Source organism: Ursus maritimus, unplaced genomic scaffold, assembly GCF_017311325.1.
Source record: "Ursus maritimus isolate PB19 unplaced genomic scaffold, ASM1731132v1 scaffold_22, whole genome shotgun sequence".
Lineage (NCBI taxonomy): Eukaryota > Metazoa > Chordata > Mammalia > Carnivora > Ursidae > Ursus > Ursus maritimus.
Window position 1 is genome coordinate 1,486,816 of NW_024424675.1, and position 16,240 is coordinate 1,503,055.

The 16,240-nt window shown below is 42.2% G+C and overlaps 1 protein-coding gene across 1 annotated transcript; it reads left to right on the forward strand.

Moving 5' to 3' along the window:
* Window positions 1-13,907: 13,907 nt before the first annotated feature.
* On the forward strand, window positions 13,908-16,040 carry CST11 (cystatin 11). The gene is made up of 3 exons (XM_008707120.1): window positions 13,908-14,132; window positions 14,747-14,851; window positions 15,957-16,040. Exons 1-3 carry the CDS (start codon window positions 13,908-13,910, stop codon window positions 16,038-16,040), a joined length of 414 nt encoding a protein of 137 aa, XP_008705342.1.
* Window positions 16,041-16,240: the final 200 nt, after the last annotated feature.

Sequence of the window (16,240 nt, forward strand, 5' to 3'; positions counted from 1 at the left end):
AGTGAGGAAAACGTGCCTGTAGGAATCACTCGCTAACATATTCAGGGTGATAAAGCATCACGTCATCAACTTCCTCTCAAATGTTCTAGGAGTAAAGCTCTTTGCATTGTAATTACAGTATTTCTGTAAGTTTAAGATTCTTTTATTTATTTATTTTTTAAATTTTTTATTTTCTTATGTTAGTCACCATACAGTACATCATTAGTTTTTGATGTAGTGATCCATAAAACTTCTTTTTAAAAACTTGGCAGTTTTCCTTCTGTTTCTATTTTTTGAAACAGCTTCAGGAGAATAGGTATTATTTTTTCTTTGAATGTTTGGTAGAATTCCCCAGGGAATCCATCAGGCCCTGGAGTCTTGTTTTTTGGGAGGTTTTTGATCACTGCTTCAATCTCTTCATAATTAATTGGTCTGTTTAAAAAATCAGTTTCCTCCTATTTCAGTCTTGGTAGTTTATAGGTTTCCAGAAAGGCATCCATTTCTTCCAGATTGTTTAATTTATTGGCATAAAACTGTTGATAAAAGTTTCAAATGATTCTTCCTATTTCATTGGTGTTGGTTGTGACCTCTCCCTTTTCGTTCATAATTTTATTAATTTGGGTTCTTTCTCTATTCTTTTGAATAATTCTGGCCAATGGCTTATCGATCTTATTTATTCTTTCAAAGAACCAGCTTTTCTAGTTCTGTTGATCTGCTCTACTGTGCTCCTGGTTTCTAACTCCCTGATCTCTGCTCTAATCTTGATCAACTGCTTTCTCGTGTGTGGGTTAGGCCTGTTCTTCTGTTACTGTTCCAGCTTCTTGAGCTGAGAATATAAAAACTGCACTCTCTTCGCAGATGACATGATACTCTATATGGAAAACCCAAAAGACTCCACCCCCAAACTACTAGATGTTACAGAGCAATTCAGTAATGTGGCGGGATACAAAATCAATGCTCAGAAATCAGTTGTACTTCTATACACGAACAACGAGACTGAAGAAAGAGAAATTAGGAAATCCATTCCATTTACAATAGCACCAAAAATCATATGATATCTCAGAATTAACTTAGCCGGAGACGTAAAGGATCTATATTCTAGAAACTACAAATCACTCTTCAAAGACATTGAAGAAGACACAAAAAGATGGAAAAATATTCCATGCTCATGGATCGGAAGAATTAACATAGTTAAAATGTCTATGCTACCCAGAGCAATCTATACTTTCAATGCCATCCCAATCAAAATGCCAATGACATTTTTCAAAGAGCTGGAACAAAGAGCCCTTAAATTTGTGTGGAACCAGAAAAGGCCCTGAATCGCAAAGGAATTGTTGAAAAGGAAAAACAAAGCTGGGGGCATCATGTTGCCTGTTTCAAGCTATACTAGAAAGCTGTGATCACAAACACAGCATGGTACCGGCACAAAAACAGACACATAGACCAATGGAACAGAATAGAGAACCCAGAAATGGACCCTCGGCTCTTTGGGCAACTAATCTTTGACAAAGCAGGAAAAAAAATCCAGTGGAAGAAAGACAGTCTCTTTAATAAATGTTGCTAGAAAAATTGGACAGCTACATGCAAAAGAATGAAACTTGACCACTCTCTCACACCGTACACAAAGATAAACTCCAAATGAATGAAGGACCTCGATGTGAGACACGAATCCATCAAATTCCTAGAGGACAGCATAGGCAGCAACCTCTCAGACATCGGCCACAGCAACTTTTTTCATGACACATCTCCAAAGGCAAGAGAAACAAAAGATAAAATGAACTTGTGGGACTTCATCAAGATAAAAAGCTTCTGCACAGCCAAGGAAACAGTCAAAAAAACTAAGAGGCAGCCCACAGAATGGGAGAAGATATTTGCAAATGAGACTATAGATAAAAGACTGGTATCCAAGATCTACAAAGAACTTCTCAAACTCAATACACAAGAAACAAATAAGCAAATCAAAAAATGGGCAGAAGATATGAACAGACACTTTTCCAATGAAGACATACAAATGGCTAACAGACACATGAAAAAATGTTCAAAATCATTAGCCATCAGGGAAAGTCAAATCAAAACCACACTGAGATATCACCTTACGCCAGTTAGAATGGCAAAAATAGACAAGGCAGGAAACAACAATTGTTGGAGAGGATGTGGAGAAAGGGGATCCCTCCTACGTTGTTGGTGGGAATGCAAGTTGGTACAGCCACTCTGGAAAACAGTGTGGAGGTCCCTTAAAAAGTTAAAAATTGAGCTACCCTATGACCCAGCCATTGCACTACTGGGTGTTTACCCCAGAGATACAGACGTAGTGAAGAGAAGGGCCATATGCACCCCAATGTTCATAGCAGCAATGTCCACAATAGCGAAATCGTGGAAGGAGCCGAGATGCCCTTCAACAGAAGACTGGATTAAGAAGTTGTGGTCCATATATACAATGGAATATTACTCAGCTATCAGAAAGAACGAGTTCTCAACATTTGCTACAACATGGATGGCACTGGAGCAGATAATGCTAAGTGAAATAAGTCAAGCAGAGAATGACAACTATCATATGATTTCTCTCATCTATGGAACATAAGAACTAGGAAGATCGGTAGGGGAAGAAAGGGATAAAGAAAGGGGGGGTAATCAGAAGGGGGAATGAAACATGAGAGACTATGGACTATGAGAAACAAACTGAGGGCTTCAGAGGGGAGGGGGTGGGGGAATGGGATAGGCTGGTGATGGGTAATAAGGAGGGCACGTATTGCATGGTGCACTGGGTGTTATACGCGAGTAATGAATCATGGAACATTACATCGAAAACTAGGGATGTACTGTATGGTGACTAACATAAAAATAAAATAAAAAAATATTATTATTTAAAAAAAAGCTTGTCAGGACACGGACACAGCAGTTCCCTCAGCACACAAAGATAGATGAGAGAGGTAGGGAGATGAGCCAGTAGGACAGGACATTGTCCAGCACTGGGGGACACACACTGCAGTGATGGGTGTGTCCCTGTGGAGTACTGTGATCCATCTGTCCTGATTCAGCCCTAGGAAAATACTTCTGTTTTTTCCTCGGTTGCTTCTGACAAAGGATCACACATTATTACAGCCATAGGTGTCTAAAACACAGACCAAGGCCACCTCTATGGAGATGAGAAAGCAGAGAGGTTGAGCAGCTGAGCTGAGGCTCCTAATGGCAATTCCTCTACCTGCTATTTCTGGCTTAAACAAATCCCTCAGGGCCATCAGAAGGGAGACTCAAGCAGGCTTCAAGCTGTGCTTTCTCAGGCAAGTGAAGTGTCCGCAGTCTGTCACACCTGCCCATCGACAGCTGCATAGCAGGTTCTGTTAGTGCCAGGAAGCACAGGGAGAGAGGCAGGGAAGGAAGCCAGTTCTAAGGCTGCTAGTGAGTAGGTGACTGCTGTGAGCAACTGGGGCTCTGTACCGTGGGGATGTCTGAGAGACAATACCGAGCATATGCCTCAGAAGTGGCCCATCTGAGGGGCAAACAATCTAGAATATTGAGTCCCCAGCTCCTGTCTTGACATGTATAGCAGCTGCTCCAAAGTGCATACATCTGCCACTTTTGGTCTACTCCATGATGGGCAAATGTGCCCTGTGCCAGAGAAAGCTTCAGCCGAAGCCATGGAGCGTGCACCAAGTCCTCCTCTAAATGACAAGTGTGAATGAAAAAAGATTGAGTCTGGTCTATTCCCCTGGAAAACAAGCCCAGAATCTTCCCTGCTCTGTTCCCCCAGGGATCGACCCTGTGCTATGGCTAGCCATGCACTGGAGCAGGCTGGCTGCATCAACCCAGCCCCATATCCTTCACCCATCCAGTGCAAAGGGAGACTGAGGCCTTTCTGGAAGTTCCTGTGAAAGAGGGAAATGGTTCCATGTTCTAGGAAGGCCAGCACACAGCTGATGCTCTGCCATTGGCTGGAGTTGGGGAAGGTGTGCCTGTCCCTGCCTGTGTATAGGTAGGGCCATGGCCTGCTCTGATCAGCCTGATTCCGTAGGAGACCATCCCTGATAGGGGTGGGCTCAGTTCTTCCTACAAACATGGCTAGAGACAAGGGAAGAATTGGGTCCCCAAGGGAAGCTAGAATTCTGGGAGTTTTTTTTTTTGTTTTTTTGTTGTTGTTGTTGTTGTTGTTGTTTTCCAAAGGCCTTCCCAAAGGGAAAGGAAAAGAAGGGTCCTCTATGCTCTCTTCAAGGTAGTCAATTACCAGAAGAAGGGACAAGCCTGAAGTCCCAGGACAGATGTTCCTTGGATATAGAGTGTTTAGTGGAAAAGTGGCTTTTAAAATATTGAGAGGAGAATGTTCTGGCTCCAGGTAAGACAGGGTCAACACATGACACCCTGACTTTACCAAAGAATCAATTCTAAAACCTGGACAGATGCATGGAACAGCCACCCAGAGGCTCTGAACCATACGTAGTAGCAGAAAGACAAAAGAATTTGAAATACCAAAGAACAGGGAAGGTTTATCATTGCTTTTCCTCTGGTGTCCCCCAGCCTGGGTCTCAAGAAGCCAGGAACTCAGAAGAGGGCACCTGGGCATGAAGAGAGAGCTCTGGGAAGTCCTGCTCAAGGAGCAGGCAAGGAACTCATGAGACAGACAGTGGGAATTGTCTCCGAGTTTTCTAGTCTCTGCTCTCTGATGCCCTGGCCCCTGGGACATTCCTGTGGTGGAAGCAGAGAGCACAACAGCAGTGGCAGGGGATCCTAGAGATACATAAAATGCTTCAGAAGAGGGGCCTCCTCTGATCAGAGCAGCTGTGGGTCCAAGAAAGTTGGACAAATCCCTGTTGCTTTTTTCCTTTTTTCTGTCCTGCTATGTGACCCCAGAACTGGGTGTAGTCATGGGCCTGCATGACGGAGCAGGGTAGGGGAGGTCCAGGGAACCAGACAGTACTGGAGAAATAGTAGGGAGTGAGGATCTCAGAAGCAGGAGCCCTGAATTGTACCAGGTGGGTTTAATCCTAAACAGCACAGCAATGACTTGTAGAACTGAATGAAGGGATAGAGTATCACCCAGCCAGAATGGACACTGGAAGACCCACACTCAACACACATCCAAACAGCACTGCAGAGGCTTGCTTTGACACAGAACTGACTGAGACCACAACCCACAGGAGGCCAGTCAGAATTTGCAGCCTGGACCCAACAGGGTTAATTGCCTGCTTGGGGAAGAAAAAAAAAACAACATTCCCCATAGGATTTATTTATTTTTTATAATATTTTTTTATTTTGTTATGTTAGTCACCATACAGTACATCCCTGGTTTTTGATGTAAAGTTCAATGATTCATTAGTTGCGTATAACACCCAGCGCACCATGCAATACGTGCCCTCCTTACTACCCATCACTAGCCTATCCCATTCCCCCACCCCCTCCCCTCTGAAGCCCTCAGTTTGTTTCTCAGAGCCCATAGTCTCTCATGCTTCATTCCCCCTTTTGATTACCCCCCCTTTCTTTATCCCTTTCTTCTCCTACCGATCTTCCTAGTTCTTATGTTCCATAAATGAGTGAAACCATATGATAATTGTCTTTCTCTACTTGACTTGTTTCGCTTAGCATTATCTCCTCCAGTGCCGTCCATGTTGCAGCAAATGTTGAGAAATCATTCTTTTTGATAGCTGAGTAATATTCCATTGTATATATGGACCACATCTTCTTAATCCAGTCATCTGTTGAAGGGCATCTCAGCTCCTTCCACGATTTAGCTATTGTGGACTAACCCTAACCCTAACCCCATAGGATTTAAACAAGAGACAGAGTCTCACAGCATAACTTTCAAAATGCCCAGGATATAATCCAAAACTACTCAGCATATGAATAACCAAGAAAATTTCAGTTCTCATGGGGAAAAAAAAAAAAACAATTAACAGACACAAAAATTAGAATTAAAAATACAAGAAATAATAAGTGTTGGTAAGGATATGGAGAAAAAAGAAACCTTGCGCACTGTTGGTGGGAATGTAAATAGATGCATCCACACTGGATATAGTATGGATGTTCTTCAAAAAATTAAAAATAGGAATACCATATGATCCTGTAATTCCACTACTGGGTATTCATCCAAAGAAAGCAAAAACACCAATTCAAAAAAATATATGCACCCCTCTGTTTATTGTAGCCTTTTTCACAGTAGCCAACATAAGGAAGCAACCCAAGTGTCATTAAAAGATGAATGGATAAAGAAGATGTAATATATATAAAATGGAATATTGCCCAGCCATAAAAAAAGAATGGGATCTTGCCATTTACAACAATGCAGATAGACCTGGGGGGTATTATGGTACATGAAATAAGTCAGAGAAAGACAAATATCATATGATTTCACTTATATGTAGAATCTGAAAAACAAAACAAACAAAGAAACAAAAAGCAGAAACAGAGCCATAAATAGAGAGAACAAACTGGCAGTTGCCATGGTGGGGAGGATAGGGGGATGGGTGAAATGGCTGATGGGGGAGTGGGAGGTGCAGGCTTCCAGTTATGGAAGTATAAGTCATGGGGATGAAAGGCACAGTGTAGGGAATCTATGGTATTTTAATAACATTGTACGGTGATAGATGGTAGCTACACTGGTGGTGAGCACAGTGTAACATGTAAACTTATTGAATCACTCTTTGTACACCTGAAATTAATGTAACATTGTGCGGCAACTACACTTCAATTAAAAAACAAGACACCAATGCTGAAAGAATGCAATATCAAGGAGTTTAAAGCAACTATTACAGAACATTCCAGGAAGTAAAGGTAAGCACTTTTGAAATGAATAGAAAGGTAGGAAATATTAGCAAAATCAGAAAATTAGAAAAGAAGTAGCAAACAAAAACAAATACTAAAATAGTAGGTTAAATTCAAACATACCGATAATTACATGAAATGTAAGTGATCTAAATTAAAAGAGATTGTCAAAATGAATAAAAGTATGACCTAACTATATGCTCTCCTTACTCACATATAGCATGATTATACGTATGCCTAGAAACATTGTATGATTACATGCATCATGTTGTGAAAATCCCACGGAACCTATCCCAAAATCCTATAGAGCTAGAGTATGGTTCTTGCAAAGTGGTAGATAAATACATGGAACAGAATAGTCAACAAATATAACCATTGAGGGGCACCTGGCTGCCTCCGTCAGAAGAGCATGCAACTCTTGACCTCGGGGTCATGAGTTCAAGCCCCGTGTTGGATGTAGAGAGCCCAAAAAATAAAAATAAACTTAAAAAAGAAATTAAAAAAAAAAAAGAAATATAACCATTGAGAGCCTACTCGCTTTTTACATTGATGTAAGAGGCAATTCAAGGTAGAAAATCACTCTTTTCAACAAAGGGTGTTGGAATAATTGAGCTCCCTTGGGCAATAAATGAACCTCAAACTCAAGGAGTAAATATGGGGGAAGGAAGAAATAAAATCATCCTACCATGCTCATCTTGGGGGGAACAGAAGAGCAGTTTTAAAAAAAATAGGTCTAAAGAGTTCATCTTTTAGGAGAGAAGTAGTGAACAGATAATAGTCTTGAACAGCAGGTATGATTTATCATTTTAAGAATAGGAAAGTATAGGGGCGCCTGGGTGGCTCAGTCGTTAAGCGCCTGCCTTTGGCTCAGGGCGTGATCCCAGGGTCCTGGGATCGAGCCCCATATCAGGCTCCTCTGCTGGGAGCCTGCTTCTTCCTCTCCCACTCCCCCTGCTGTGTTCCCTCTCTCACTGGCTGTCTCTCTGTCAAATAAATAAATAAAATCTTAAAAAAAAAAGAATAGGAAAGTATAGTTTTATTTGGGATTAATACTCTGTGCTAGATTGACGAAATGGTTACAGTCCTTTAAGCCTCGCTATATCCATGCCTTTTGCAAAGGCGACTTTACAGTTCTTCCCACTTAGAGGTGGGGTCTATTATCCTATTCCATGGAATGTGACCGAAGTGTCCGTGAACCAATTCCAAGCCTAAGTCCTAAGGATCTAGAGCACATCCTCTCTTTCTCTTGGAAGCCTGTCACCACTGTGGGACACGCCTACGTTACCCTGCTGAAGCATGAAAGGCCATGTATAACAGAACCAAGTGAACCCAGCTGAGGCCCCCGACACATGAAAGAAAGCAGCCAAGATCAGCAGAGCAAAGATTATGTGTAAAAGGTTGGAGACTGGGTGGCTCAGTCAGCTGGGTGTCTGCCTTCAGCTCGGTCCTGATCTCAGTGTCCTGGGATCGAGCCTCAAGTCAGGCTCCCTGGTCAGCATCAAATCTGCTTCTCCCTATCCTTCTGTGATCTCTCTCACTCTCTCAAATTAATTAATTAATTTAAAAAAAAGGTTGGAAGAACTGAGAACACAAAATAAATCAAAAGAAAATGTCAGCACACTTAAAGTAATATGCATAAATTAACTCTGCACAAACTGCATTGAAGCTGAAAGAATGTGGACAAAGCAGCTGACACTCCTTTGGAAGATGAGAAGCCATGGAACTTTCACGATAGCCTTGTACCAACTGTAGAAGGATTTACTGTGACTTTTTGTTTTTCAGACTGTTGCTGAGTTATGATTAACATCTATTTAAATAGAAAATATGCATATTATTTGTATCTACATAAATAAATGGATAATATATCTTCAGTTTTATCTATAATTTATAGATGATGTATTATAGACTTATTTATGATCTATATATAAACTTAAAAATAATTCCATACGGTATAAAATGGAGTGCATGCATGGCCTATACTGAAAACAGGAAATACACATCAGTTCATTACACTTTTATTTCAGTTACTTATATGGTTTTATATACGTAGGTATGTGCTGGACCATAATATACACTATATTTCTTCCTGTGGAATGATCCAACATGTCTATACCCCAGTACATTAAGCAACAAAAGTGCCTGTGCAGCCAGCTGAAAAGGCCAGTACAAGAACAACCATTCTATTTCCGTTCTGTACAGACACCATCTTAACTCCTCAAGACCAGGCTACAATCACTCTTTGTTGCCTTGTCTTTTCAGATTTGCTGTCAGACAATGATCCTTATTTAAAAGGACTTCCTCCATTTGCTATGATTACTTATAAGGCTGAGAATTCTGGGGGCAGCATCCTAGATATTTAAACCTCTGCCAAAAGTTTAGAAGTTGTTTACACCTCTTTGTGAGGTTTTTAGAAAAGACTCCTTTAGAAGGGATGGCTTCTCACAAATATTATCCCAAACTCCCCCAACCCATGACTTGAAAGGGCCAATCAAGAAATTCCAGTTAATGAATATACCAATAACCAAACTTAAGCTGGAGTTTTTTGTGCCTTAACTGGTTTCATTTTTGTTTGCAGTAGACAGCATTTCCCATGGGTGTATGAATGTTTAAATAGCTGGGGTCAATGCTTATAGGGACATTTAATATCAGCGTCCATAACAAATCAGAAGCTTCCCATTTGCCCTGCCATTGAGTCTCCATAGCCACCTTCAACAAAAACTTCCAGGAGGCATACATGACTCCAGATTTGCCTCCATAGGGAGAATCTTTCTCGTATGCCAATCAACACATGACCAGAAATCTCTCCCTAATATTAGGAGAGCTGGCCAATCCCACAGCCAAAGCAATAGCAGCCCAGTGATGAGCACTTGACTCGTTGGCTACAGTAGTTATGGACAATCACATGGCCCTTGATTATCTACTTACTGAACAAGGAGGCATTTATGCAGTAGTGAATTCCATCCTTTGTACATGGATAAACGCCTCTAGAGAAGTAGAAATTCAGTTATACAAGATCAGAGAACAAGCACCCAGGTCATGACAAATTTCTCCTCACACTCCATTGTCTTTTGATCTATTTAACTGGCTCAAACCTTCAGGTTTGAGCTCCTGGCTTAGAATCATCATACAAACTGGATTTATCATATTACTTCTAATTTTGCTTTACATAATTATTCTTGAAATTCTTCGTACCTGTTGCCTGTCAAATGTCTGCAGAAGTGATACACCAAAGAGGGCGAGGTTGTTTCAATGCTTGGAGATGATCTCCAATGCCTACCACCTTGATAAGATACAGACTGTAGGTGGAAAAGGCCTGAGAGTCCTCCCTCCTACCCTTCCTTGTTGCTCACATGTGGCCTGAGTAGTTTTCAATTAGTGTACTTTCCCTCCAACATGGGACATGACAGCCAGGACAGGGCCTTCCTGTCCACAAGGGACAAAAGCACTAAAAGGGGAAAATCCTGACTTGTGATCAGTGATGCTCTCTAGAGAAGATCTTTTTTTTTTTAATAATAATATTTTTTATAATATTATGTTAGTCACCATACAGTACATACAATCATATGATAATTTGTTCAAAATAACCGTCCCTGATTTCCACTTAAAACCTAATAAAAGCTGACCTTCCTTTTGTCTCTTAGGACTTTCTTATGGTTCACCATAGTGTATATGTCTTGAATTATGACTCCTCTGCTATCCCCAAATAAACTCACTTTGCCAGTAAGATAACTGGCAATTTTATTTTTAAGGTTGACATGGCCAGAGAACTTACAAAATCATTAGAGTTGGAGCGTGTGTGAGTTTTAGAAACAAATCTTCCTCAGCGTGTCCATCGATCTGAGGTGACAGTGTGGTGGTCAGATAACATCTTCTAACAGAGCACATCCAAGCCTGTGGCAGGAGGCACATTAAGCAAATCCATGTAAACCTGAAACTAAGTGTCCTGTTCAAGGTTGAGCGGAAGACTTTCTGACAGCAGGCAGTGATCCTCCCTCCACTTTTAATCTTAGCCTCCAAACCAACTGCCAGTGGGATGTGGAAAGCCGGCTGCCAGGAAGAATGTTTTTTTGTTTGTTTGTTTGTTTGTTTGTTTTTTAATAAGATAAATGTGCTAGAGAAGTATACCCATAAATGCATTGTCTCATGGCAATAAACTCATTGCTCCATGTTACCCATAAATGATCCATGGCAGGAGGTGGACTGGAAATAATGAATGAGGACTGGATTGGCTTTGGTGGCTGCCTTTGAGACTTCCAAGGGACAGTATCTGGTACTCCCACAAGTGCAGTGTGAAGGGAGTAAAAACCCTGGTCCTGGGTTTGAGGAGTTTCAGTATACAGTGGGACTGTCAAAGAAATTTGCAGCAACCAGGTAGAAATATAGGATCTGCTAAGTGAAATAAGTCAAGCAGAGAAAGACAATTATCATATGATTTCTCTCATCTATGGAACATAAGAACTAGGAAGATTGGTAGGGGAAGAAAGGGATAAAGAAAGGGGGGTAATCAGAAGGGGGAATGAAGCATGAGAGACGATGGACTATGAGAAACAAACTGAGGGCTTCAGAGGGGAGGAGGGTGGGGGAATGGGATAGACTGGTGATTGGTAGTAAGGAGGGCACGTATTGCATGGTGCACTGGGTGTTATACGCAACTAATGAATCATCGAACTTTACATCGGAAACCGGGGATGTACTGTATGGTGACTAACATAATATAATTAAAAAAACATTAAAATAAAAAAAATTAAAAAAAGAAATATAAGATCAGATCTCAAAATAAGGACCTGGCATGAAGGCAGATGTATTAGGGTCCCCTCTATGGAAGCATTGAATGTGGCCAAATTCTTAGTACCTTTGAGTGTGGAAAAGGGGTTCTTCATTCAGAGCCCATGACTGTGGGTGTAATTTGGGGATCTATAACCCCTCTAAAGTTATATGCAATATTTTATGTAGATGTTACTGAATGCTCAAATGGACTTTTTAATTGAAACGGATTTCAAAATGAGGTGCCAAGGAAGAATGTGAAATTTCTCACAGTAGGCGAAGACCCACAGATATTGAGGAGACAAAACAGTCAGAAGTTGGAGAGCAGAGGGAAAGTTTTAAGCAAGGGGGGCTCCTATATGAACCTCACCAAAGCTACAAGCTGAGACTGACTCAATGCTTTCCAGCTGGGAACCCAAGAAGGGGCTGGGCTGGAACTGGTCTGAGCAGAGAGAGCTGAAGTGGGAAGGCCCACCACACACCTTAGCCAAGAGAAATCAGGGGATTCCCACTGGGCAAGCAACCAGCTAGAAGACAGAGCATTATGCTGCTATGACAGTCAGAATAATGTCTCCCAAAATGTCCCTGTCCAACCCTTGGAATCTGAATAGGCTGCCTCCACAAAGCAAAGGGGATTTGCAGGTGTGATTAAGTTAAGGCCCTTGAGGTAGAGAAATCATCCTCAATTATCTGGGTGGGCTGAACATAATCACAAGGGTGCTTGTGAGAGGGAGGTAGAGAGTCAGAGAAGGACAGGTGGCAGAAGAATCAGAGGTCAGATGAGATATTTGAAGATTCTGCACTGCTGGCTTTGAAGATGGGAAAGGGGCTACAGGCTAAGGCATGAAGGTGGCCTCTACGAGCTGGAAAAGGAGAGAAATGAGTTCTTCTCCAGAGCCTCCAGAAGGAATGCAACCCTGCCAACACCTTAATTTTAGGATTTGTAATCTTCAGAACTGTGAGATAATAAATGTATGTTGTTTTAAGCCAGTGTTGATGGTAACTCAACAGCAGCCCTAGCAAACTAACACAACTTCTAAGAGAGCTGTGGAGGAGAGGTTACTAGCAGTGGAGGCTGGGGCAGAGCCAGGAAGGGACTCACAGAACAGTATACTGCACAATTCCTGACAAGTCCAGGAGCACTGCAGCTGGAGCCAAGTAGGGACTTCTCAGTACCACCACCCCTTCTTCTTCTCCTGGTCCCCACACCAGAAGGGTCCTGAGGTAAGATGGTAAGATGGGGCATATGGAACAGATGGGGAAAACGAAAAAGGAGCTATCACTCCTCCCCATAGGCAGGCCTCCAGGAGGGAGAAGTACAGCTTTACAACACATTCCAAGTTCTGACCATCTGGAGAGACTGGTTCTTGATTACTGGATTGAGACCATATGTATTGTCTGAGAGTGTCTTGAAAGGTTACAGGAGACAAATAGCACAGTTGAGTCCATTCAGCAGGANAGTGGAAAGTGAATATAAAGTCGTGTCGTGACTTCAACCATACATGGAGTCTGCTGCCCATATGGGGTACATCCTCTGTTTTCTGGGGAGCATTGGCTTCTCCAAGGGAGGCCATGCATCTCCCAAATTTAAGAATTATTAACACAAGGGTAGTCTGGGTGGATTAGTAGGTTAAGCATCTGACTTTGGCTCAGGTCATGATCTCAGGGTCCTGGAATGGAGCCCCGCCCACATCAGGTTCCCTGCTTAGCGGGGAGTCTGCTTGTCCCTCTGCCCCTCCCCTCACTCGTGTTCTCCTTCTCTCTCTCTCTCTCAAAAATAAATAAATAAAATCTTTTTTAAAAAGAAAAGAAGTATTAACACACAGGAAGAGACCAAGGTTTGGGCCTGAGGGAAAAGTGATATCCTGGCCAGGCAGGGAAGAGGGAAAGGGTGATAAGAAGAGTCCATGGGAAAGTCAAAGGACAGGGAGGATGTGGTATTCACTTGGCTGACCTGTTTGTGCTCCACTGCCCTGTGATCCAGCATCCCCCATGTCTCCATTGCTTCCTGTCACTCCAGACCACCCACAGTGCTGGCTGAAGTGGGTTCAGTAGATAGAAGCCCCTGGCCTGGCTTCGACCCAGATAATGCTGGGGCAGCAGGAGGGTGTGTGTTGCTAAGACAGAAGCCCCCCAAAAGAGAAGAGATGAGTATTTGCATAAGTGTATGTGTGTGAGAGATGAACATATGCAAAAAGAAGAAGAGGAAGTGGACTGAACTTGCCAACCATGGCAGAGTGTTCCTGCTCAACCACCAGGTCCAGCTACAGATGGAGAGGGAGGAAGAGGAGGGCAGTGGGTGTCCACCACTGACCATTTAAATCTGGCCAGGCAAGGAAGGTCAGTGGGATCCTGCTGGGCCCTGGAGGGTAAGGAGTGGGGTCTTCCTATTCCTCCCCAGCTGAGGGACAATGGCCAGACTCTGGCAGGCCCCACAACTCCTGCTGGCCATCCTGGTGGCCCTGATGGTCCTCACTTACCAAGAAAGAAGGAAAACCTTTCTGAGTGTCAAAGAAGTTCCTGCATCAGAGCCCTTTGTGACAGCCACCATGGAGTATGTGACCGATGACTTCAACAAGAAGAGTGATGACAAATACAATTTCCGGATTGTGCGCATCCTGAGGGTCCAGAAGCAGGTCAGTGCAGGCCCCTCTCCTAGCCATGCCTCTCCAAAGGGGACAGTCCAAAGGGGATGCCCATACAAGTGAAATTCAGCCTCATTTAGTTTCAAGTGAGAATTTTAAGAGAAACATAAATTCACTGGCATGGATGAAGTTACCTAAATGATACCTAAGACCAGGGGTCAACAGATTATACCCCAGGAGACAAATATGCCTGCTGCCTATTTTTGTAAAGAGTTTAATTGCTGCCCAGCCATGCCATGCATGTACACATCATCCAAGGCTGCTTTTGAGCTATGACAGCAGAGTTGAGTACTTGCAACTGAGAATGCATGGACTGCAAAGCCTAAAAGATTGACTATCAGGCTCTTTACAGACAGTTTACAGATCCTTGCCCAAAACAATTAGTATCATTTGAGTTGTCCAAGGGGTGTCTTTGCCCAGTGACTGGCTTCTGGAGATTCTCCTTGAATGGCAAAAGGATAGAAGTCAGATAGAAAGGTTAGAAGCCCACCAATTTGTACAGGAAAGAGTCCTTGATCTTGGGCACCATGAAAAGGATTTCTTGACACCAGAAGCTACAGAGAAAGGAGAAATCCTTTTATCTCCTTGCCACTTGCTCCCCACAGATTACTGACCATATGGAGTATCGTGTGAACATGGAAATGCGGCGGACCACCTGTCAAAAGCTTGAGACTACTAACTGCTCCTTTCAGGAAGGGGAGCTTTACAAGGTACGGGGTGAATATACATTAATTCAGAAAGAACTCACTGGGGTTTTCGGTGGTTTTAGGATGAGGTAGGGTAGAGTTACTGGGGGTATATTCAAGCCTGCTTGAAGAGAATGCATAGATAACACCAGCTTGCTCAAAGAGGAAACATGAAGGTAAAAGTGACCAAGATCCTGCCTGGCAGGTGTTGTTCCTTTGTTGTTGAAAGAATTATGGGAGGTAAAAGAGGTCCAGACAGGGCAAGCCAAGGTGGCTGAATAATTGAATATAACAATAGAGTAAAATTAGAGGATCTTCTTGATGTTAGTGATTGAACTGATGAAATTGGTGTTCTGATTTCTATTTTAGGAGAAATGTAAGTGTTTAAGCCTCCCACCCCTCAACCCTGGGCTTTCAAATGAAGAGCAAGAAAACAAAAGCAAACTAAGAAATTATGTTTATTAATTTTTCATTATGGGACAAGAGTGAAGTGAAAAAGAAAAGCAAAATCTTGAGGGAGAATGGGGACAAAGGAAGGAGGGAGAGGGTGTGATGGATCAGTGGATGAACAGACAAAAGTGTAGGGAAGGAAGGATGGATGGTGATGGGTGAGTCCAAGTGGATGGATGACGATGGATGGATGGATGGATGGATGGATGGATGGATGGATGGATAATGGGTGGATGGACAATGGATGGATGATGGGTGATGAATGGATGGATGATGAATGAATGGATGGTTGGATGGATTGATAGATGGATGGATGGATGGATGGATGGATGGATGGATGGATGCCAGCAGAGGCCATGTAAGGGAACGTGTGAAGTTAATGATGCATGAGTAAAAATAAAGAGGAAAAAAGAATCACTAATTCCTATTGTGAGTATGGCAGGATGCATCCTATTTCTAGTCTCCAATTATCACCATAAACAGAAGGACATTTGAGGGGATGATCTCAGTAATACCATCAAGTGATTGAAATAAAAATAAACATCAAATTATATTTGGATTGGAGGCATGGTGAGGTGGTGTCATTTTCCCCAACTACACGTGTTATGTCCTCTTCTTGCTCCTTTAAAATTTTCACTTTGCATGTCGACCTTTTTAAAATATTGTTTTTGTTTTTTAGCAAATTGTGTGCTTCTACTCAGTGTTTGTTCTTCCCTGGTTTGAAAAGTACAAAATTCTGAACAAAAACTGCACCGATGGCTAGGTGTCCTGGAGAACGCACCTGCAATCACTATACATGAAAGAATCGTGCAATAAGCAGTAATTCTCAATATAGAAAATAAATGTTTGTCAAACTATTATCTTAATGCTCTTATCTTAACACTCTTAATGTTTATGATTCCGCTTTTTGCCAAATTCTTCAGTTCATAATAATATAATCTGAAAGTACTCTGGACTAGGGCA

Coding starts and splice junctions, on each gene's coding strand:
- CST11 (XM_008707120.1), top strand. CDS start 13,908: ATGGCCAGACTCTGGCAGGCCCCACAACTCCTGCTGGCCATCCTGGTG. Junction 14,133..14,746: donor TCCTGAGGGTCCAGAAGCAG/GTCAGTGCAGGC, acceptor TGCTCCCCACAG/ATTACTGACCATATGGAGTA. Junction 14,852..15,956: donor AGGAAGGGGAGCTTTACAAG/GTACGGGGTGAA, acceptor TTTGTTTTTTAG/CAAATTGTGTGCTTCTACTC.